The 23,790-nt window shown below is 32.8% G+C and overlaps 1 protein-coding gene across 7 annotated transcripts in view; it reads left to right on the top strand.

The window, feature by feature from the left end:
* Rundc3b (RUN domain containing 3B) overlaps positions 1 to 23,790 on the top strand; it is a 143,242-nt gene that overhangs the window by 114,447 nt on the left and 5,005 nt on the right. For 3 of the 7 annotated variants that reach the window (XM_026399369.2, XM_026399371.2, XM_077796693.1), the window contains 2 exons: positions 4,979 to 5,125; positions 18,131 to 18,252. In XM_026399369.2, the coding sequence (XP_026255154.1) occupies positions 4,979 to 5,125; positions 18,131 to 18,252 (269 nt within the window). The remainder of the gene's footprint in view (positions 1 to 4,978; positions 5,126 to 18,130; positions 18,253 to 23,790) is intronic. The other 4 variants (XM_077796692.1, XM_077796694.1, XM_026399372.1 and 1 more) reach the window with 2 other exon arrangements.

Below are 23,790 nucleotides of genomic sequence, written 5' to 3' on the forward strand. Positions count from 1 at the left end.
CAGAGATTTATTTGGCCCACAGTTCTAGAGACTTAGAAATCAAAGAGCACAGCAGAGACATTTTTCCAGAGCCTTCATGCTGTGTCATCCCATGAAGCAAGGCAAAAGAACAAGAGAGTGAGAGCAAACAAGAGACCTAACTCAAAGCCCCGAGCACTTTGAGTAATCAATGAGTGGATTCATCCATTAATCTAGGAGGGACGAACCCTCATGACCTAAATTACCTCTCATTAGATTCCACTTCAAAACAATGTTGCATTTGGAATGAGGTTTCCAAAACACTCATTATGAGGGACACAATTGCTCTAAGGGATATTATCAAAGTCTAGAGTATAGATTTCTAGATCTTTTAAGGGGGCTTAAAAATAACTATAGATATAAGCCTACTTTCTAAAAGAAAGAGACCAAATTGTGGAAATATTTTATTTTCTTTCATTTAAATAGTGAGCATAGTGCTGTGGACTCAGAAGAATGTAGGATCTCATTTTTAAAGCCAGAGTACTCTGTATTTACAGAGAAACTGAAGACTTTGAGAACAAATTGGTGGGAGTTGTTGAGAACACCATTTAAAGGACCAAGTGGATGGAAAGGAGCCACGAAAGAGAAACAAACAACTTGGAAGTTTGAAGAGGAGGATTGTAAATTTGAGGTCCCCCTCAGCAACTTGGTGAGACCCTGTCTCAAAAATAAAAAGTCTGCGGATGTAACTCAGTGGTAGAACTACCTTGAGTTTAATCCCAAGTATAGAAAATTAAACAGAAAAGCCTTTTAAATTGTGATTAAGTACTGAAAAAAGTAATACACCACTCTAAAGTACTTTGTATGTTTTAACAATTTAATAACCTTTATAATAATTTCATGAGGTAGGTAGTTGTCATCCAGAGATGCGGATTCTCAGATTAAAAACTCAAAGCCACATAACTGAGGGGTGGTACTACCACTAATCTAGAGCCCTTGATCTTAACTTTTATTATGAAGTGGTGTATACAAAGTCAGCCAGCCTATAATCAGTGACTCAGGAGACTGAGGCAGAAGGGTGGCAAGTTCAAGGTCAGCCTCAACAATTTAGCAAGACCCTCAGTTACTTAGCAAGACCCTCTCTCAAAGTAAAAAATAAAAAGGATTGGGGATGTAGCTCAGTGGTAAAGCACTCCTGGATTTAATCCCCAGTACTAAAACAAACAAAAACAAAGTCAGATGGAATCCATGGGAAATGTCAAGCTGAAATAGTTTACACTTAGTGGTCATGTGAATTGTATATAGAGGCAATACAATACTGTTTACCAGTTTTCTGAAAAAAAAAAGAAAGTCTGCTGATTCTTTAATAAATTTTAGTAAATAGATTTTTAATTGGTTTGTATTTTTTTGGTGCTGGGGTTCAAACCTGGGGCCCTATGCCTGCCAGGCAAGTACTGTATCACTGAGCTATACCCCCAGCCCAAAGTTACAAATATTTTTAGAAGACTCTTAATATTATGTTAATCATCCCAATAAATAAATATTAAATAAAGCCGCTATTCCAAAGTAGCTTATAATCAAAGGAGAAGAACCAAAGGACAGACTAAATCATTAGAATAATTTATTTTTTATTTTTTGTTTGTCTGTATTTTCATGCTGGGATAGACACTGATGCATGCTAAGCAAGTGTTCTACCATATATCTACACTCCTGCCTTAAAATAATTGATTATTAAATTTTATGAGACTGCAAAGCAATAAAGGTGGTATCACTGTGGTCTGAAGGTCTTTATGTAAGAGGTAGAAAATTAAATGGATCTTGAGAGATGGATAGTTTGGATCCTTTGGAATATAGTAGGGATATTATTAATGGTGGAGGAGTAAAGGCAAGGAGATGATATATTTTGGGCATATAAATAAACCTGAGTTTTTAATCATTATCGCTAATAAGGCAGCCTTGCAACTTACTCTGAGCTCTATTTTAGCATTAAAAGTGTCAGAAACTGCCTCAAAGAAAGACTTGATGGAGTTATATCTAGCTTAAAATCTTTCTTTAAATTGTTTTTGAAAATTCAATTATGTTATTTTGAGGGACCAAATTCCTGAATAATTTATCTTGAGAATCTAAAAAGAAATTAATTACTAGAAATTTAGAGGTAAATACCACATGAAAGTTATTAAAATTAACTGTGATGACTGTATTATTATTACTTTCTTAGGCAATTAAACAATTTTCCTTGAGTGGAACTTTCTGTAAAATCTTTACCTCAATGAGAGAATAGTAAATCTATGATTTATATAATAGATGAATGATTAGTAGAATCTATCACATATAGAATAGTTCTATGTTTTTATAGTAGCTAACTTCAGCACCAATTAGAGTTTCAATTAAAGTAAAATGCTAAACATTATATATTTTTACCTTTGCCACTGACTTAATACCTTTATGTGATGACAATTGTTGAGTAATTTAAAGTAAATCCATTATAAGCTGGAACAAATAAGAAAAATATCATCAGCCTCTTATTAGGGTTATTTGAATCAGTTTGAATAGGTCTTGATATTAAGAGTATATTTTCCTGGTTCTAAGGTAAGTGGTAGGATTCTTTGATTCCAGCCAATCACAATCAACTCTTTAGTACAAGTAGAATTCTTTAAAAAGATATCAGCAACTCACAGAATAGATAGATGACTGGAGAAGTAAATCTGGAAGGAAAAGCTACTCCCAGGGGCTGGAAATAGGGACTATGGGGAGGTCTCTATGCTCAGACACTCTGGTCAGAGCCCCACTGCTCAAGTGAATGAAGTACTGTCCTTTTACTAGCTCTAGTCAAGATAAAATCCAGGGATGGGATTTTTCAACCTAACTTAATTCATTTGCCTGTCCCATAGTGTACTGGAGTATACAGGAGTGGTGAAAGAAAGGGCCTTATGCAAGGATTCTCCAGGAACACTTCCTCTTCATAGTGGCAAGGCAAGTGCCCGGATTTCCTGTCTCCAGATTCCTCACAAAAGAAGGAAAAAAGATGAACAGAAACTACACCTATCCTATGCACTGAAATGCCTCATCTCCTGTTTCAGAGGATTGGACAACTGTCCATAGAAAACAGGATTTCTAAGAACAGAGGTCTAAAGACATACCTTAACCTGTCATTAGGCAAAAATTCTCTATGGACAAGTGTTGTGTAAAAACTTTGGTGAAATTTTAGTTTTTTCTTCTATTTTATGAGGTGTAAAATTTCTCAATTTTTCAGAAAGAATATTTTATAAATTAGAAATTGTTCAGTTGCTTATTAACAAGAGTTCTACCAGTGTCCTTATCTCACACATGCACATTTGCTTGTCTCACATCCTGCTCAGTTAGGACTTTGAAGTTGAGTTTTCTAGTGATGATGTTCACTAGAAACCCCGAGAAAGGGAATATGTAAGAGAAAAATCTACTAAGAAAACCAAAAATAATGATAGTTTATTATAATAGGTTATCTTGCCAATAATCCTCAGTTCTGCTTTACATGATTTCTATATCAATCTTAAAATTACTTTAAAACTTTGCTGTTTTCATTTTTAAAACAAGGTTAAAATACCTTTAAAGATCTTTTCTGAATTTTTCATTTATATTCTAGTACAAGGAAATTGTGGCAACTAACCAAAAAGATTATCTTCATGGGATACATTATCACTGACTTTGCCTATTTTACTTATTACATTTTGAGAGTCTAGTGCTTATCTTAGATGTTTTTTTGTGGACATTATAAGACAAATATTTTTCAACATATACAGATTGTGAAAAATCCTAAATATTTGCCTATGGCCTGGTTGAGACATGTAAAAATGGTAATTCTTTTAGAATCACTGTTAAGTTAGAGGGGACATGCCGGTTGATTTTCCTAAGTGCAGGATTGTTCTGTCAGTACCTCATTTCCTCCCCTCTCTTGCCTCCCAACACAGGACTATTGTATGTAGAATTTGTTGGCAAACACAAATGACTTCCTTGCTTCTGACTTGATGGTTCCAAACCTTGGCACACTAAGGTTATGGACTCCTGTCTGAGGATGTGCATTGCCAAGATGATTTTTAAGGCTCTGTAGACATACAGCAGATCTCTACTTTTAAGTCTTCTTTAACCATAAACTTAAACGTTGAATTTGTTTCATGAAGATGATCACTTGGTTCATACAGTTGAAATTTTAGCAAAAAGATATTTGTTTTGTAAGTTGTTATTCACAATAACATTTCTACAAAAATTAAAGGAAGGAAACAAACAAAAAATAAAACCACAAATTGTTATGATGGCTTTATTCTATAGTTGGAATATGTCCAGTGGCTTATATTGTTCACTGCAGCTGTCACTGATTTAATCAAATTCATGAAGATTTATAGTCATATCCATCAAAAACAGTTATGGGAATCTAATGGATTTTTTATTTTGTATTTTTCTGTACCCTTTCTTTTTTTTTCTTTTTTTTTCTTTTTGGTCGTGGTGCTGAGGATTGAACCCAGGGCTTTGTGCATAGGAGGCAAACGCTCTACCAACTCTATATACCCAGCCCTGCAACCTTTCTTCTAAAATTCATTTTAATTGCTTTTTGCTTATTTGAGTTAAATTACTTTTGGAGGTCGTTTCTGAGTTTTGAAGCCAGAAAAATCATACACTTGAAATCTTAAATGTTTTCAATGGCACCAAATAGCTTGTATCTTTAGGCTATCACCATTGTATTTTAGTTACGATGTAAAATGCTTCTTTGGTCCGATAGTCTTTTAGTAATAATCTCTGTGGAAAATATAGAAAGTCAGAGTTTCAATAGTAGTGATTTATTGTAATCAGCAGAGAAAGAAAATAAAGCATATACTGCAGAAGACAAAACAGCCATAGTCCCAGCCAGTCTTGCTGTAGTTTTGTTCACAATCTATTAACATACCACTTTTAAAAGATTAATTTTGGGGACCTAAATTGATATCATTAGGTTCCTCTGCCATTGTAACAGTGAAGACAAAAGCACTCACCATCTTAATATTCACAGGACTGTGCTAAAGAATAATGATTTAAGATCAAGACAAGAGTTAACTGCCCACCTCACCAACCAGTGGCCTTCCCCAGGAGCTCTGGATGTCAATGCTGTTGCCTTGGATACGTTGCTTTACCGAAAACACAATAAACAGTGGTATGAGTAAGTGTAACACCTTTTTTTCCAACTAATTACAAATTCAGTTGTACCAAAACATGTGGCTCTCCACTTTGGTGTCTCAGTTATTCTGAATTTATTACTAGCTTAGAGCAAAGATAGGCTTTAGGTCTACTTTGGTAAAGTTAGACAGTTGATGTATTAACATTTTGAAGCCAAGGCACCCTGGGGAAGTAAAACATCTGAGAAATTCTCATGTGGTATTATTGGACCAGCTATCTGCTTCTTCTGTTAAATTCTTAGCCAGTCCTTTGGTTACATCTATGAGCTTATGTTTAATGAACCATTTACTTTTTAATTCTAGCTTTGGTGTTATATTTGCTTAGAATTAATTTTCCTGCTTGTTAAAAGACATAAGACTGCACCTCATGAAAGGATAGAAAGATATATACTTGTTCTTGGTGGGTCTGAAAGTATTATGTTCATTTTTAGTAAATTTAATTTTAGAAGCTATAAAAAAATATAATGACTACCTATGGGCCACAGACCCTTTTCCTATTTCTTTGCCTTGATAGTTCAGGACTATTTCTTTTAGTCATAGTATCTTAATGTTAAATCAGCTACAAATTGTAGGTAATCTTCATTTTGAAAAATCACTAAGTGTATTATCTTCTTTTGGCTATTAGCCACTTTTCTATCTTAATCATTTGTTTGACTATGGTTTTTGTCTTTAGTTAATTTTCTGATTATTTTCTCTGAAATCCTTCTCTCCTATCCCCATGTGTTGCTTTTTTCCCTTTTCTCTATCACTTTTCTCATTTTCCTTCTTCCTTCCCTTCTTTCTCTTCTTCTCTCCCCCCCTTTCTCTTTATCTCTGTTTTTTTCTCTGTTTCTCTCTGGAGTTCTTGATTTTAGTTTTCATTGTTACAGCCATACCCTTCTTAAACCAGATAATTGCAAAATAAATCAGTAGTACTCTTCAAATATTACATCTATTTCCTAGTATAATTCAAGGTATTGACTTTGGATATTTTGTAGATTAGGATCTAGTTTATATACTCTTATAAAAGTTTTAAATGACTAGAATATGATTGTGTATGATTTTACCTTTCTGTGGCATATTTAATTAATAGAAAATATTTTATTTCTAATTTGTGATTGAAAAATAGAATTTATAGCAGTATTTGGTATATTTTATATGTAACACGAGATATTTTTGCTTTTTTACTGTGAAATTATGATATTAAAAATAATCTTGATAAGTTAAAAGACTGCCTTTTTTTGTTACTGCAGTTGAACTCAGCGGTGCTTTACCATTGAGCTATATCTTCGGTCCTCATTTATTTATTTTTAATTTCGAGATATGGTCTTGCTGAGTTGCTGAGGATCTCACTAATTTGAGCTGTGGCTGTCCCTGAACTTGCAAACCTCCTGCCTCAGCCTTCTGTGTTACTGGAATTATAAACCTAATAATATGCCACCATGCCCATATCAAAAACTGTGCCTTTTAATTGTAATATTCATATTGTTATGTTAAAGAGAAGGAAGTAAATATTTTATCCAGAAGACATGTGCCCTTTCCTACCTGCAAAGTTGCCTATCAAAGGGCCTATAAAGACTCTCTAGATGTTTTTTTTTTAAATTTCTAGTTTACCTCTGCATGTGTAAATGACTGGTTTTTATGAAGTAGTATAGCTGCAGCAAAAGTAATTGCAGTCTCAAAAAAGAAGGCAGATAAACTGCCTGTTGGTTGGTAAGCATAGATCTAGATTTTATGATTCTTGATTCAGTTAATCCATTAGCTTAAGAGGAGATTCTCTTCCCTTTTAGCATCATCATTTAATCTAACCTGCCCTTAGATGTTGGCACTGCTTTTCGATGGCCCTTTTTCCGAACTAATATTCCTGAACAAAAATTGTACAGATGGAGAGGATACAGAGATCACTGGGCCTAGAGTTTAGTCAGTATTTGTTAAGCTATATCTGCCTCTTATTGCTGTGTAACACAGCAGTACTTTCTCTTATCCTTTTCCTTCTCTGCATGTATTACTGGAGATAATGCCTGTTTAACAGAATTTTAAGCATCAAATGAGGCAAAAAATTATCTGGCCCTTAATTGCTTCTTAGTGAATCTTTATATACTCTGTATCATCATTGTCTCTAATATAACGCTGTATTTTCCATGTGAAACAATGTAGAACAACCACCTAAAATTCCAGACTCCCCTTTCTGAGTTTTACATAAAAAATGACCAGCAAATCCCAGTTGTTCGGAATAGATAATCCCAATTGTGTCATTTAAAAAGGGTAGCTTGGATTTTCAGACTAGAGAGATTCTTCATAAATCCTGTTTGAAACTAATTGTAGCTTTTCATCAGGTTATAGTTTTTGCTCTCCTCAAATTTATAATATGAGCCAAGATTCTTGAACTATCTGATCATTAATTCCTTTTAATTTGACCAGCATCTTAAATAAATTCAACCAATAATTATTGAAAACCTACAAATTATAGAGGTGGTATCTAAAACCTTTTAAATAAAAATATTAGCTGTGTTGGTAATTTGGAGAAACTGACCCTATAATTTGTTAGTCTTAATGCTAATAGATTTTTTTTCTATGATGAATAGGTATATAGCTTTTCCTCTGAGAGCTCTGTAACTTTATTCTACCAACTACCCCAAGACAACTTTAAGAAGAAATAAAATGTTAAAAGCAAAAATTTGAACAAATTGAACTTTGTAACAGCAAAGAACATTTCGCAAATTAGGCAGTACATAGAACCAGAAAGGGTTCAGGCATTCCATCCAGCAGTAGAAGCAGCAAGCTTGTTGTATAGACTGAATAGGAAGCAGAGTAGAGAAATTATCTGATAGGCTATAGCTAAGCTTCTGCCTTGTTTGGGCATAGTGTGATGATGCGTTTCTCTTATTTGGGTGTGGTGTGATGAGTTGACTGCCTGTGATTGGCTGAAGTTTGGCACTTTGTTAAAAAACAAATATGCTCTTGAATAGGTTTCATCAGTTCATAGCTTTTTTTTACACACATTCACACACATGCACACACCTAAATTAGGTTTCAATTTGTTTATGTATTAGATTGCAGTTCGTTACTGGGAACTCAACATAGTGACATAGCCTAAAACTAATGGCCTCCTATTTATGTAATTTAGTAGTGTACTGTACTGTTCTATTTAATGAATTTGTTGGTTTATTTACATTTCTTAAATTGAACTATTAGATATCTTGATTATGTTGTCACCTCCTATGGAGTGATCTCTGTTGTTACCTACTTATGATTTCTTTCAAAATTTCCATTTGCTATGCAGGTTACAAAACTTTTAAAACATGATTTCCAGTTTATTTCTTGATTACCTAGATCTGACATGATTATCTAGGGTGGTTTTATATCTTTTCCCTTATTTTTTAAATTTATATATCACAGCAGAATGTATTACAATCTAATTACACATATAGAGCACAATTTTTCATATCTCTGGTTATAGACACAGTATATTGACACCAATTTGTGTCTTCATACCTGTACTTTGGATAATAATGAACATCCCATTCCACCTTCATTAATAACTCCATATCCCTCCCTTCCTCTCCAAACCCTCTGCCCTACTAGAGTTCTTCTATTCCTCCCATGCTCTCGCTCCCTATCCCAATATGAATCAGCCTCCTTATATCAAAGAAAACATTCGGCATTTGGTTTTTTGGGATTGGCTAACTTCACTTAGCATTATCTTCTCTAACTTTATCCATTTATCCGCAAATGCCATGATTTTATTCTCTTTTATTGCTAAGTAACATTCCATTGTTTATATATGCCACATTTCTTTTATCCTATTAAAGGGCATCTAGGTTGGTTCCACAGTTTAGCTGTTGTGAATTGTGGTACTATAAACATTGATGTGGCTGTGTCCCTGTAATATGCTGTTTTTAAATTTTTGGGGTATAGACCGAGGAGAGGAATAGCTGGCTCATATGGTGGTTCCATTCCCAATTTTCCAAGAAATCTCCATACTGCTTTCCATATTGGCTACACCAGTTTGCAGTCCCATCAGCAGGGTATGGGTGTACCTTTTTCCCCACATCTTCGCTAACACTTATTGTTGTTTGAGTGCATAATAGCTGCCATTCTGACTGGAATGAGATGAAATATTAAGAGTGGTTTTGATTTGCATTTCTCTAATTGCTAGTGATGATGAACATTTTTTCATGTATTTGTTGATTGATTGTACATCATCTTCTGAGAAGTGTCTCTTCAGGTCCTTGGCCCATTTATTGGGTTATTTGTTTTTTTGGTGTTTAGCTTTTTGAGTTCCTTATATACCCTAGAGATTAGTGCTCTATCTGATGTGTGAGGGGTAAAGATTTGCTCCCTAGATGTAGGCTATCTATTCACATCACAGAATGTTTCTTTTGCCAAGAAGAAACTTTTTAGTTGGGGTCCATCCTATTTATTGATTCTTGATTTTAATTCTTATACCTTATTAAGGAGGTTGGGGCCTAATCCCACATGATGGAGATTAGGGCCTACTTTTTCTTCTATTAGACACAGGGTCTCTGGTTGTATTCCTAAGTCCTTGATCCATTTTGAGTTGAGTTTTGTGCAAGGTGAGAGATGGGGATTTAATTTCATTTTGTTGCATATGGATTTCCAGTTTTCTCAGCACCATTCATTGAAGAGGCTATCTTTTCTCCAATGCACGTTCTTGGCACCTTTGTCTAATATAAGATAATTGTAGTTTGTGGGTCAGTCTCTGTGTCCTTTATTCTGTACCATTGGTCTACCAGTCTGTTTTGGTGCCAATACCATGCTGTTTTTGTTACTGTTGCTCTGTAGTATATAGTTAAAGGTCTGGTATAGTGATGCCACCTGCTTCACTCTTCCTGCTAAGGATTGCTTTAGCTATTCTGGCTCTCTTATTTTTCCAGATGAATTTCATGATTGCTTTTTCTATTTCTATGAGGAATGTCATTGGGATTTTGATCAGAATTGCATTAAATCTGTATAATGTTTTTGGAAGAATGGTCATTTTGATAATATTAATTCTTCCTGTCCAAGAGCAAGGTAAATCTTTCCATCTTCTAAGGTATTCTTTGATTTCTTTTTTTAGGGTTCTATAATTTTCATTATATAGATCTTTCACCTCTTTTGTTGGTTCCCAAATATTTTATTTTTTTTTTTGAGGCTATTGAGAAGGGGGTAGTTTTCCTCATTTCCCTTTCTGAGGATTTGTCACTGATATACAGAAATGCTTTTGATTTATGGGTGTTGATTTTATATCCTGCTGCTTTGCTGAATTCATTTACTAGTTCTAGAAGTTTTCTGGTGGAACTTTTAGGGTCTTCCAGGTATAGAATCATATCATCAGCAAATAGTGCGAATTTGAGTTCTTCTTTTCCTATGTATATCCCTTTAATTTCTTTCATCTCTCTAATTGTTCTGGCCAGTGTTTCAAGAACTGTGTTAAATAGAAGTGGTGAAAGAGGGCATCCCTGTCTTGTTCCAGTTTTTAGAGGGAATGCCTTCAATTTTTCTCCATCTAGAATGATGCTGGCCTGGGGCTTAGCATAGATAGCCTTTATGATATTGAACTATGTTCCTGTTATCCCTAGTTTTTCTAGTGTTTTGAACATAAAGGGGTGCTGTATTTTGTCAAATGCTTTTTCTGCATCTATTGAGATGATCATATGATTCTTATATTTAAGTTTATTGATGTGATGAATTACATTTACATTTGATTTTCGTATATTGAACCAACCTTGCATCCCTGGGATGAATCTCACTTGATCATGGTGCATGATATTTTTGATAATTTTTTGTATTCAATTTGCCAGAATTTTATTGAGAATTTTTGCATCTATGTTCATTAGAGATATTGATCTGAAGTTTTCTTTTTTTGATGTGTCTTTTCCTGGTTTTTGGAATCAGACTGACATTGCCCTCATAGAAAGAGTTTGGAAGTGCTGCCTCTTTTTCTATTTCCTGAAATAAATTGGAGAGTATTGGTATTAGTTCTTCTTTAAAGGTCTTGTAGAACTCAACTGTATGTCCTGGGCTTTTCTTAGTTGGTAGACTTTTGATGGCATCTGCTATTTTGTCAATTGAAATTGATCTGTTTAAATTAAGTATATCATCCTGATTCAATTTGGGCAAATTATGACTCTAGAAATTTGTCAATGCCTTTGATATTTTCTATTTTATTGGAGTATAAGTTTTCAAAATAATTTCTAATTATCCTCTGTATTTCTGTAGTATCTGTTGTGATATTTCCTTTTTCATCACATATGTTAATAATTTGAGTTTTCTCTCTCCTTTTCTTTGTTAGCATAGCTAAGGGTCTGTAAATCTTATTTATTTTTTCAAAGAACCAATTTTTTGCTCTGTCAGTTTTTTCAGTTGTTTCTTTTGTTTCAATTTCATTGATTTCAGCTCTGATTTTAATTATTTCCTGTCTTCTGCTGCTGTGGGTATTGATTTGTTCTTTTTCTAGGGCTTTGAGATGTAGTGTTAAGTCATTTATTTGTTGACTTTTTCTTCTTTTAAGGAATGAACTTCACACAATGAACTTTCCTCTTAGAACTGCTTTCATAGTGTCCTTAAGATTTCAATATGAAGTATCTGTGTTCTAATTCACCTCTAAAAACTTTTTAATCTCCTCCTTGATGTCTTCTGCAACGCATTGTTCATTTAGTAGCATACTATTTAGTCTCCAGGTGTTGGAGTGGCTTTTATTTCTTATTTTATCATTGATTTCTAATTTCATTCCATTATGATCTAATAGAATGCAGGGTAGTATCTCTACTTTTTTTATATTTGTTAAGAGTTGCTTTGTGGTGTAGTATATGGTCTATTTTAGAGAAGGATCCACGTGCTACTGAGAAGAAAATATATTCTCTCATTGAAGGATAGACATATATGTCAGTTAAGTCTAAGTTATTGATTGTATTATTGAGTTTTATAGTTTCTTTGTTCAACTTTTGTTTGGAAGATCTATCTAGTGATGAAGGAGGTGTGTTAAAGTCACCCAAAATTATTGTTTTGTGGTTTGTTTGACTCTTGAACTTGAGAAGAGCTTGTTTGATGAACATAGCTGCTCTGTTTGTGGCATATATATTTATAATTGTTAAGTCTTGTTGGTGTAAGGTTCCCTTGAGCAGTATGTAGTGTCCTTCTTTATTCTTTTTGATTGACTTTACTTTGAAGTCTACTTTATTTGATATGAGGATGGAAACTTGCTTCCACAGTCCATGTGAGTGATATGATTTTTCCCAACCCTTAACCTTCAATCTGTGAATGTCTTTTTCCATGAAATGAGTCTTTTGGAGGCAGCATATTGTTGGGGCTTTTTTTTTTTTAAATCCGATCTGCTAGTCTATGTCTTTTGATTGGCAAGTTTAGGCCATTAACATTCAGGGCTATTATTGAGATATGATTTGTATTCCCAGCCATTTTTATTTATTTTTAATATTTAACATGACTTGGTTTCTCCTCTGATTAGATTTTGCTTTAGTAATCCCTCCCTCTGCTGATTATCATCATTGTTGTTCATTTCCTCTTCTTGAAGTATTTTGCTGAGGATGTTCTGTAGTGCAGGTTTTCTAGTTGTAAATTCTTTTAACTTTTGTTTATTAGGGAAGGTTTTTATTTCATTATCAAACCTAAAGATTAGTTTTGCTGGATATAAGATTCTTGGTTGGCATCCATTTTCTTTCAGAGCTTGGTATATGTTGTTCCACGATCTCCTGGCTTTGAGGGTCTGGGTCGAAAAATCTGCTGAGATACGAAGTGGTCTCTCCTTGTATGTGATCTGATTCCTCTCTCTTGTAACTTTTAAGATTCTATCCTTATTCTATATGCTAGGTATTTTCATTATAATGTGCCTAGGTGTAGATTGTTGTAATTTTGTACATGTGCTGCCTTGTAAGCCTCTTGTATTTGGTTTTCCAATTTGTTCTTCATGCATGGGAAATTTTCTGATATTATCTCATTGAAGAGATTGTACATTCCTTTGGTTTGAAACTCTGTGCCTTCCTCTATCCCAATAACTCTTAGATTTGGTATTTTGATGCTGTCCTATAACTCTTGGATATTCTGTTCATGGTTTCTAACTATCTTCATTGTGTGATCAACTTTATTTTCCAGATTATATACTTTATCTTCATTATCTGACATTCTTTCTTCCAAGTGAGCTAGTCTATTGGTTATGCTTTCTATTGAGTTTTTTATTTGATTTATTGAATCCTTCATTTCAAGGATTTGACTGGTTTTTTTTTTTCAGAGTATCTCTCTCTTGGAGTAATCTTTTGCTACCTGTATTTGCTCTCTTATCTCATTGTTGGAGTGATCAATCTTTGCTTGTATTTGCTCATTTAGGTCTTCTTTAATTCACTGATCATTTTAATTATGAACTTTCTGAACTTCTTCTCTGACATCTCATCAACTTTGCTGTCCATGGGTTCTGTTATCAGAGTGTCCTGGTTTGTTTGGGGCACTTTCCTCCCTCGTTTATTCATGGTGTCTATGTCTTCCTTTCTTGCAGAGTGGATCTGAGATATTAGTTTCTTCCTTGTATTCTTGTAGTACCTGTGCATATTGTCTGTACCTCACCTTGATGTTGGGCTTACAGACCCTATTGGTGTCCCTCAATGAATGCTACTGCATCCTGGATCTGGATCCTGCTTAAATTGGAGTGGGTGGATCTGGGCCGCTTGCCTTGACCTCCCGCGGTAGTCTGCTGGTTGGAAGGGGAAGTCCTGTGCCAAAGGATAGGCTGTGGTGGTGTCTGTCCCACCTGGGGAGGGGTGAACTAGGCCTACTGAGAGCCTGATTCCCATATAGGCTAGTGTGGGCAGTCTGGGCTGGATCTTGGCTCCCCTGGTAGTCCACTGGTCAGAAGGGGTGGTTCTGCACCAGAGGCTACGCTCTATCGAGTATCTGCCCCTCCAGGGAAGGGGTGGACCAGGCCTGCTGTGTTTCTGGGCCCTGCAGAGGCCAGTGTGAGTGGATCTGTCTCCCATATTTAGAACATGGCAATACCATGTATAAAAATTGATAAAACAATCAGGATTACAGGAAAATCTCAATACTAAATAAGTATATAAAGCATGCTCTCCTAACACAACATGGAATAATTGCTTACTTTTTTGTTTCCAATATGTTATGTCTTAATATTTTATATTCATAAAGTCTAGGTACGATGAGCCTATTAGATGATCTGTTATATAGCCTCATTAGAGTATTGCCTAACTCAACTAATCTTACGCCAAAAGATCAGAATCCTTGTCATCATATTTATGTTTTCTACTTGTTTTTTTTTTTTAGGTCTTTCAGTCATTGATTTCCAATTTGCCTGTTACTCAGACTGTAAAATTGTGAGATTCATAAGCTTTAATAAGCCCTTCATGACCTATTATTTAGGCTTTTAATTTTTCTTAATAACTTTCACTTCAGATGTATTAGGAATTCTCTTTCCCATGTGTGTCTTTCAAACATGTTTGGAGTAGGTGTCTTTAAACACCAAAACCACAAACATATTTTAGTTTGTAAAGTGGGCATTGAACTGATTCACAAAGTCCTTCCCTAGAAGGCTTTTCTTGTATCACTCTATTAATTTTTACTAGATTTAGAGAAATAGATACTCTGCTATAAAAATTGATTATTTTTGTTTCTTAAACTTATTTGTATGAAAAAAACAGGAGTAAAAAAGTAGTGTATCTCTCTCCATGTAATTGCATGTGCCTCTGTATACACAGTGTACATATATTCATATATTTGTTTTTATATTCCACATGTGGATAATACTTGTCTCTTTCTGTGCATCATCTGTTTCCTGTGACTATCAGATAACGTAAATTATTGACCTCAGCACATCTATTGGACAAATAAATGACACAAATTATTCATATTATTCTGATTATTTATATAAAGTGTAAGAAAAATTAACTAATGAATTCAGACCTGTCACTCAATTTTCTTTTTTTTTTTTTGGTATCCAATTTCATGTATATGAATTTGTATTTGAATGGTTTAAAAATATTTAAATAGTTAGATTTTGAATATAGTATATGTTGTTGTATACCAAATGCCCATGACATATAAGTCCTACAAATTTAATTCATTTTATATTTAATAGTATAATAGCATATACCAAAATATAAACTTTTGTATAGTTAGAATGCATGGCTTTTACTGTTTGGGGTTGTTACTTTGATTAGGTTAAGCTACTGATATTTTAAAAAATTATATTCTGAGACATAAAAATAGCTATTAATTGGATTGGTATGTCTGGTGGGTTATATTTAAATCTTACAGTGTGATGTTAATTAGTATAAAATTCTACAATAGGACTTAGCTGTGGACCTTTACGATAGAACTCTCCTAGATGGATAATTTACTGTGTGACAACAAATGTTGTCAGATGGTGCTTCAAGTCTTGGTGGAAATCAGGTAAGAATGTAGAAGCCAAACCCCTTCTTAGTTACATGGAAAGCAGCTGAACTAGTTTCCTCCCAGATTGTGTATTTGTAGTCATCTTCAAGCAGGGGAGATATTGTAAACTACTGTTCTTAATGTATTATGAATAGAGTACTTAATTTTGGTTTGGAATTTTTATTATTGCTTCAAAAGATCATTGTATATCAAATTCTATTTCTATATTCATTGGTATTGGGTTAAGTAAAGTTTATAACTCAAGGTTTGTCTACTGAGACAAATTAAAGGGTATAAAAGTCCCCAAATCACTTTGGATTCAGAAGTGTGATATCCTAAAAGGAACTTCAGTAGTCATGCAGAAAGCTCATTTCCTATTGCTGTTCTCAGGGGCTACTTTCATAGTTTCTTCCTCCCAATGACTGCAGTCCTGGAGATTATTGTAAATATGTGCTGTCGAACTCTCAGGCCATATTTAACACTATTTAATGAAATCCATGTCTTTTTGCTTATGAGTACTTAATGTTTGTAAATATTTATAGATATTTTTAATTTAAAAATATTAACACGTTTCTCATGATGAAAATCAGTGTCAGACATTCATTTTAAGCCATCAATTTAAAGAGGAAGACTTCTGCTTACTGGGCAAGAAAAATTATTTGAAGAAGTATTTATCATATAATATGAATTATATATATAAATCATTATTATATAAAATAAAACAAAATTTCTCACTAAATTCCTGTTTCTGCTTTCCTCAATAGCTAAAGAAATGACTTTAGTGAAAATTTCAGTAATATATTTATAGTATAATTTAGATATTCTATCTCAGCAAAGGCTATTCTATGACAAGAGTTTCTAACAAAATAGGAAGCCAAATCTTTTCTTTCTATATTAGAGATAAGTAAGTTTTTTTTTGTGTGTGTGTGTGTGTGTGTAATAGTGCCTAGAATATAGCAAGTGCTTTGTAAACATTGGGTATCATTTTTATTGTGTATCATGTAACTCATGAAAGTGTTATATGCCTTATTTGAGTTTCCTGCAATAACAGAATTAAAAATTAGAATTAAGGGCTAGGTTTGTGGCTCAGCGGTACAGTGCTTACCTAGCATGTTTGAGGCCCTAGGTTGATCCTCAGCACCACATAAAAATAAATAAATAAAGGAGTCCAACTATAACTAAAAAATAAAATATTTTTTAAAAATTATAATTAAGTGCTTTTTTACTCAGAATTTGAAAAGTCATTATATTATAACTTGAGAACACCACATTCTAAGCTTGTAAAGTTATTCTGTCACCTCATTCTTCATTTCTTAGTGAAGAAAACAGATATCTTTTGTATATACCTCATTGCTGTGAAATTCTGTAAAATTTTATGTTAATAAATTGATGGAGTATAAGCACAAAGGCAATTTTAAATAACTACAAATAACTGCTGTTTTTGTAGACACACTGGGTTCTGCCCCCATCCCCCTTTTTTTATACCACAGATTGAACCCAAGGGTTCCACATTCCCAGCTCTTTTCATTTTTAATATTGAAACAGAGATTACAGGCATGTGCCACTGCACCCAACTGGGCTCTGCCTTTTTAAAAAATGTGCACTGTAGTTTTAGTGAATGAATATTTTCTCATTTCCTTCTCATTTTGAGTTGAGTCCTGACTAAAACAAAATAACCTCTGAGCATAAGTATACAAATGATATTTAATATCAAATTTTTCAAATCTGTAAGTCTACTCTTATGTGTATTAATAGATCTATTAAATAGATTATTTAAACTATATGTGCTTTCCTATAAATATTATCATAAAATATATTTTAAGAAAATTAGATGGGATTTGACTACCTTGTGAAATAGATATTTGAGCTTTTCACAGATCATACATATTTGGAATTGATAATTTTTCCCTTTACATGAAAAGTGAATAACTAACAGAGCTGCATGTATGTTCTGAGCTTATGTTATCCTAAAGAGCCAAATATGAAAAAGGGTTAATAATAAGCTTTCATTAACTTTTTACTTGTAAATGAACTTATTTTCTAATATAATTCACTTCTAATTAATTACCTTAATAAAAAATTGGCCTCAAAATATCATATAAATGAGGAAATTAATTATTTATTACTCACATTCTTTAAACTTCAGAATTATAGGAATTTGTAATAATTTTGTTGTTTTTTTTAATAACCATCTATAATCATACTAAAATATTGAAGAATTATAAACTAAAACACTGGTCATTATTATTCAAACTTTGTTTCTTTATTAAGAATAATCTATAGATTTTCTGCTTTTTTGAGAATTATAAATAACTCAATAAGTTCTCATTTTGTAGTCACCTGAATAATCAAAAATAGTGTGAGATTTTAATTTATTTGACAAATTATTTTCCTTTTCTACTTTGCAACAAGTAAAACATATATACCTCCAAAGAGGGTAGGAAGGAAAGTGTAATAGAGATCATACTAAAGTCATGATGAAGACAAAATTTAGGGTAAATATTGGGAAGAAAATTAACCAGAAATTTAATAAACTTGAAACCATTAAAGAATTCTCTACAAATTCTTTTTTGTTAGAAAAATGCAAGTAGTATTTTGTTTTTATTTTGCAGGAAAAGTTACCATAGTCTTGACCAGTTGTCAGCAGAAGTTAGCCTTTCTCAGACTTCATTGGATCCAGGTCAGTCACAAGAAGGAGAAGGAAAACAAGACCCATTGAATTTCATCAGTGAAGGTAAGAAAAAAATTGAGTCAAAAGTTATCTTTTTAATACTATTTATGTTTTCATTACAGACAAGGTCAGAGAATAAATACTGGCATTTCTGTGAAGCATGCTAGAAATCAAGTTGCCTTATGATTAGAAATGGTCTGCCTTAGTTTCTTTCTCAGGTGCCTTACCTTCTCAGAGACTCATCTATGTTACTGAATTATTAGTAATAATAAAGAAAACAGAAATTCTAGGCACTTACAAGGGGAAAAGAATGAGATGGGTAGTAACCTCCTCTAATTTTGCAGTGATAATAATTAGAAAAAATAAAGACTTTTCTAAATAACAATTTTTTTAAAAAAAAGGGAAGAAAACATGTCATCATGTAATAATTTAAAAAACAGCAAATAAAACAGAAGCAAAATGGTACATTATATAGGAAAGAACACCAAAAATGCATATAAAATATCAAAGAAAATATCATGTAAATAAAGGTAGTAAATGTAACAACACATACATAAAAAATTATAATAAATTTAAGTTATTCAGAAGGTCAACATGTAAAGAGATAGAGGAGGACAATTAAAACACAAAGAAATCAGGTGTAGACCTGATATCAGATAAGTATAATTTAAGTCAAAATGCATTAAACATTACAAAATAGTCATGTTTTAATGCTGAATGCCACAATAAAGATATAAAAGGATTATGCACCTAACAATGGCATCCACTTTTATACAAGATAAAAGGAGAAATATGAACTAGTGACAATAAGAGATTTAATATTCTCTTCTCAGTATAAGAAAATCAAATGGACAAAAACCTGGTAAGAATATATAAAAGACCTATAGCAGAATGTTATAGTTTGGACTGTAAATGTCCTTCAAAGGCCTATCTGTCAAAGACCAAGTCTTCAACTTGGTGCTGTGGCAAGGTGGAAACTTTATAAGAGGTAGGTCCTAGTGGGTGGTCTTTTGATCATCGGAGAGCATGCTCTTGAAAGAAAGTGATACCCCAGCATATCCTCTTCTTTTTTCCACTTCTGACCATGAGGTGAGCAGCTTTGTTCCCTACAATAGTGTGCTACCTCTCTAAGCCCAAAGCAATAGGGCCAATCATTAATTAACTGGAACCTCTGGAACTGTGAGCCAAAATAAATCTTTTCTTTTTTTTAACTTTTTTTTTAGTTGGACACAATACCTTTATTTCATTCATTTATCTATCTATCTATCTATTTATTTATTTATTTAATTTATTATGTGGTACTGAAGATCAGACCCAGCGCCTCACACATGCAAGGCAAGTGCTCTACCACTAAGCCACAACCCCAGCCCCATAAATCTTTTCTTTTTAAAAGTTGATTATCTTAGGTATTTGTTATAGTGACGGAAAGCTGACTGCCACAGATATAAAAGACCTAAATAACATAATCAGTAAGGTAGATCTTATAATATTATGGAACTTTACACCCTGATTGTATAGATAACATTATATAGATATGTTATTATTATATAGATACCTTCTTAAGTACAAATAGAATAGTAACAAAATGATCATATATTAGATCATAAAGAAAATAATAAATTCAAAACGTAAAATATTGCAAATAGTATTCTCTGGTCACACTGTAAGAGAACCCTACAAGTTAAACAATTTTTAAACAATTTAAATAGCAACAAAGATAAAGTACTTAGACTTTGCACATATCTTGTGAAATTTATAAACTGTTCTTAAGAGACTCAAAAGTAGATTTGAGCAAATTGAAAGAAATACTTTTTTAGTTCCCCCTAAGTTTAGAGTTAACTCAGACCTGTAAATGCTTTTGCTTTCTAATACAGCAACCATACATCTACGAATTTACCCTGAAGATACATTTAATCAGTATGAAAATATGAATGCCAAGATTATTAAGCTACCTTGGCATTCCTTCCTTTTCTATACTTTTACCTAAGTGCTTAACACATTTTAAGGAATTTTTCTAGCTACTGCTATTCTAAAATTTAAATTCTTGGGCTGAGGTCGTAGGACAGTGGTTGAATGCTCACCTCACATGTGTGAGGCACTGGGTTCGATCCTCAGCACCACATAGAAAAATAAATAAATAAAACAAAGATATTGAAAAAATAAAATAAAATTTAACTTCTTATTTTGAAATAATATTAGATTCATAAGTAATTATAGGAAATAATACAAAGAAGGGAACTAGATGTGCCTTTCACCCAGTTTACCATCTTGTTCACTTCTTACAAAGCTATAGTACAGCATCATAGCCACAATATTGAAATTAATACAACTCACTTATTTTATTCAAATATACATGTATTCCTATATTGTGCAGTTCTATGCTGTCATTGCACGCTTAGGTTTGTGTTCACCACTGCAGTCAAGATACAGAAAAGTTCTATCAACACAAAGATCCCTTGTGCTGCCCTTTTGTAAGCACACCCACCTTCTTCCCAGACTCCATCTCTGTCCCATCCCTAATCTATGGCTAGCACTAATCTGTTCTCTACGACTGAAATTTAGTCAGTTCAATAAAATTATATAAATCATATAGTATATATAAGACTGAACATATAGTTTAGACATGTAGTACTTCTGCTATTGGGATTGACCTTTTTCACTCAGCATATTTCTCTTGAGATCTGTCCAAGTGGTGTGTATCCATAGTTCATCTTTTATATTGCCAAAATATTCCATTTCATGAATACACTATAATTTTGTTTAAAACAACACCCATTAAAAGACATTTGGGTTATTTGGGGTCATAAATTTACTATGAAGATTATTGAGTTTTGGTATATACAGAAGTCTTCATTTCTGTGTCATAAACATCCAGGAGTACAGTGCTGAGATGTATGAAGAAACAACCAAATTATTTTGATTGTACCATTTTGCATTCCCACCAACAATGGATGAGTGATCCAGTTTCTTCACATTCTTGCCAATATTTAGGGTTTGATTTAAGCTATTCTGTAATAGCTCTGTATTATTTCTTACATTTTTTTAATTATAGCTATTCTGGTTCATGTGGAGTGTTACCTCATTATGGTTTTAATTTGCATTTCCCTGAACATCTTTTCACCTGCTTATTTGCCCTGTATGTCCTCTTCATTGAAACACCTTCTCATGTTTTTTACATTTTCTCTAATTAGATCACTTTTAACTGTTGAGTTTTGAGAGTTCAGTAGATCATTCAAAAATCAATGTTTGTACTTGAAAAAAAACATGAAGGTAAAACAATATTTTTCATATTTTCTAAAATTAGAATAATCTTTTATAAAAATTAACTCTTTTATTGATTTTATTTTTTTAAATACACAACAGCAGAATGCATTACAATTCTTATTACACATATAGAGCATAGTTTTTCATATCTTTGTATATAAAGTATGTTCACACCAATTCATGTCTTTATACATGAACTTTTTTTGCATTACAATTCTTATTACACATATATACCACAGTTTTTCATATCTTTGTATATAAAGTAGGTTGACACCCAATTCGTGTCTTCATACATGTATTTTGGATAATGATGTCCATCACATTCCACCATCCTTGCTAATCCCCTCTTAAGGCAAAAATATTTATTGGAAATTTAACATTTCTTTTACTGTTCTTTTTTTCTTACATTGATTTCCAGTCAAAATAAATTGAAAATTTTTATTAGAAGAAAATCATGACATCATACCAATTTTATAATATTCTTTCCATTTTATTCTGGATATAAACTATGTGATAATATCTTTAATATTTGTGTGCTTTACTGCATTGATTAAATTCTTTCAGAATGAACATACATGTCTTTGTTATAAGCATAGTAAATGGGTTTTCCTTCTTACAAAAAATAAAAACCAAAAAAACCCAACTAGTATCCTAATATATCAAGATTTTAAAGGGATAATTTTGGTGGTGGAACTATAAATGATTAGTTTTTTTCATTGTTGAGTATTTTTAATTGGTTTTCTTTGTTATACATGACAGTAGAATCTATTTTGATAAAAATTATACAAGCATGGAATATATCTTATTCTAATTAAGATTCCATTCTTGTGGATGGACATGAGTTTGGGATTCACTTAGGTATTTTCATATGTGTACATAGAAAAATTATGTTATATGTATTCTTTTTTTAAAATTTATTTATTTGTTCTAATTTGTTATGACAGCAGGATGCATTTCGATTTATACTACACAAATGGAATACAATTTTTCATTTCTCTGTTGTACACAAAGTAGAGTCACACCATTCGTGTCTTCATACATGTACCTAGGGTAATGATGTTCATCTCATTGGACCATCTTTCCTGCCCCCATGCTCCCTTCCTACCCCTCTGTCCCCTTTGCTCTATCCAAAGTTCTTCCATTCCTCCCATCCCCACCTTCCATCCCCATTATGGATCAGCATCCACTTATCAGAGAAAACTTTCAACCTTTGGTTTTTTGGGATTGGCTTGATATTCTTCAACTCTATCCATTTACCTAAAAATGCCATGATTTTATTCTCTTTTAATGCTGAGTAATTTTGTCACTTTTACACATTTAATTCATGTTAATACTTTTATTAATATCTCCTGAAAAGTCTTAAGCAATAAAGTTTTTTTTTTACTTAGTACTTAAAACAGCAGTTTATGAGCTAGGCATGATTGCACACATCTATACAGCCAGCAACTCAGGAGGCTGAGGCAGAAGGATAGCAAGTTCAAGGTCAGCCTCAGCAACTTAGCAAGACCCTGATTTAAAATTAAAAATAAAGACACTGGGGTTATGGCTCAGGGGTAGAGCGCTTTCCTACACGTGCAAGGCCCTGGGTTTGATCCTCAGCACCACATAAAAATTTTTTAAAATAAATAAATAAATAAATAAATAAATAAAGTTATTGTGTCCAACTACAACTACAAATAAAAATAAAATATATATTAAAAAAATTAAAAGGGCTGGGGATATGACTCAGTAGTTACATGCTCCTGGGCTTAATCCCTGATACCACCACAACTACCAACAACAATAAAAATAACAGTAACTTACATATTCTAAAATTTGCTTAAGCAGAAAAACAGTTTTTTATGACTTTTCAGAGCCCATAACTCAATATTTATCAAGGTCATTTTAATATATATTATAATCTAAAGGCATATTTTAATATATATTATAATCAAAAGCAGCTCCACTATTTCAGAAGTTAAAGTGCATTATAATCAATGCTAGAATAAGAAATCATCATTGTTTTCTGAAATATTTATTAAGCCCTCATATGTGGCAGATATTTCCTACAAGATACTGTATTTTATTAAAACTAAGATGACCTGAGTCTTAGAATAAACCATTTTTTACATATCACCAAAAAATTGCTAGCAATTAAACTTAAACATGTTCCTGTATCTCTTAGTATTTTTGTATTTATTTAAAGAGATCCTTTAGACTTTCTTTAACCACTTTTATTTAAAAATAATTCACTTAATAAGGGGGCTGGGGCTATGGCTCAATGATAGAGTGCTTGGGTGGCATGTGTAAGTCATTGGGTTCAGTCCTCAGCACCACATAAAAATAAAATAAAGGTAT

This window comes from Urocitellus parryii, chromosome 3, assembly GCF_045843805.1.
Source record: "Urocitellus parryii isolate mUroPar1 chromosome 3, mUroPar1.hap1, whole genome shotgun sequence".
In the NCBI taxonomy this organism is placed as follows: Eukaryota; Metazoa; Chordata; class Mammalia; order Rodentia; family Sciuridae; genus Urocitellus; species Urocitellus parryii.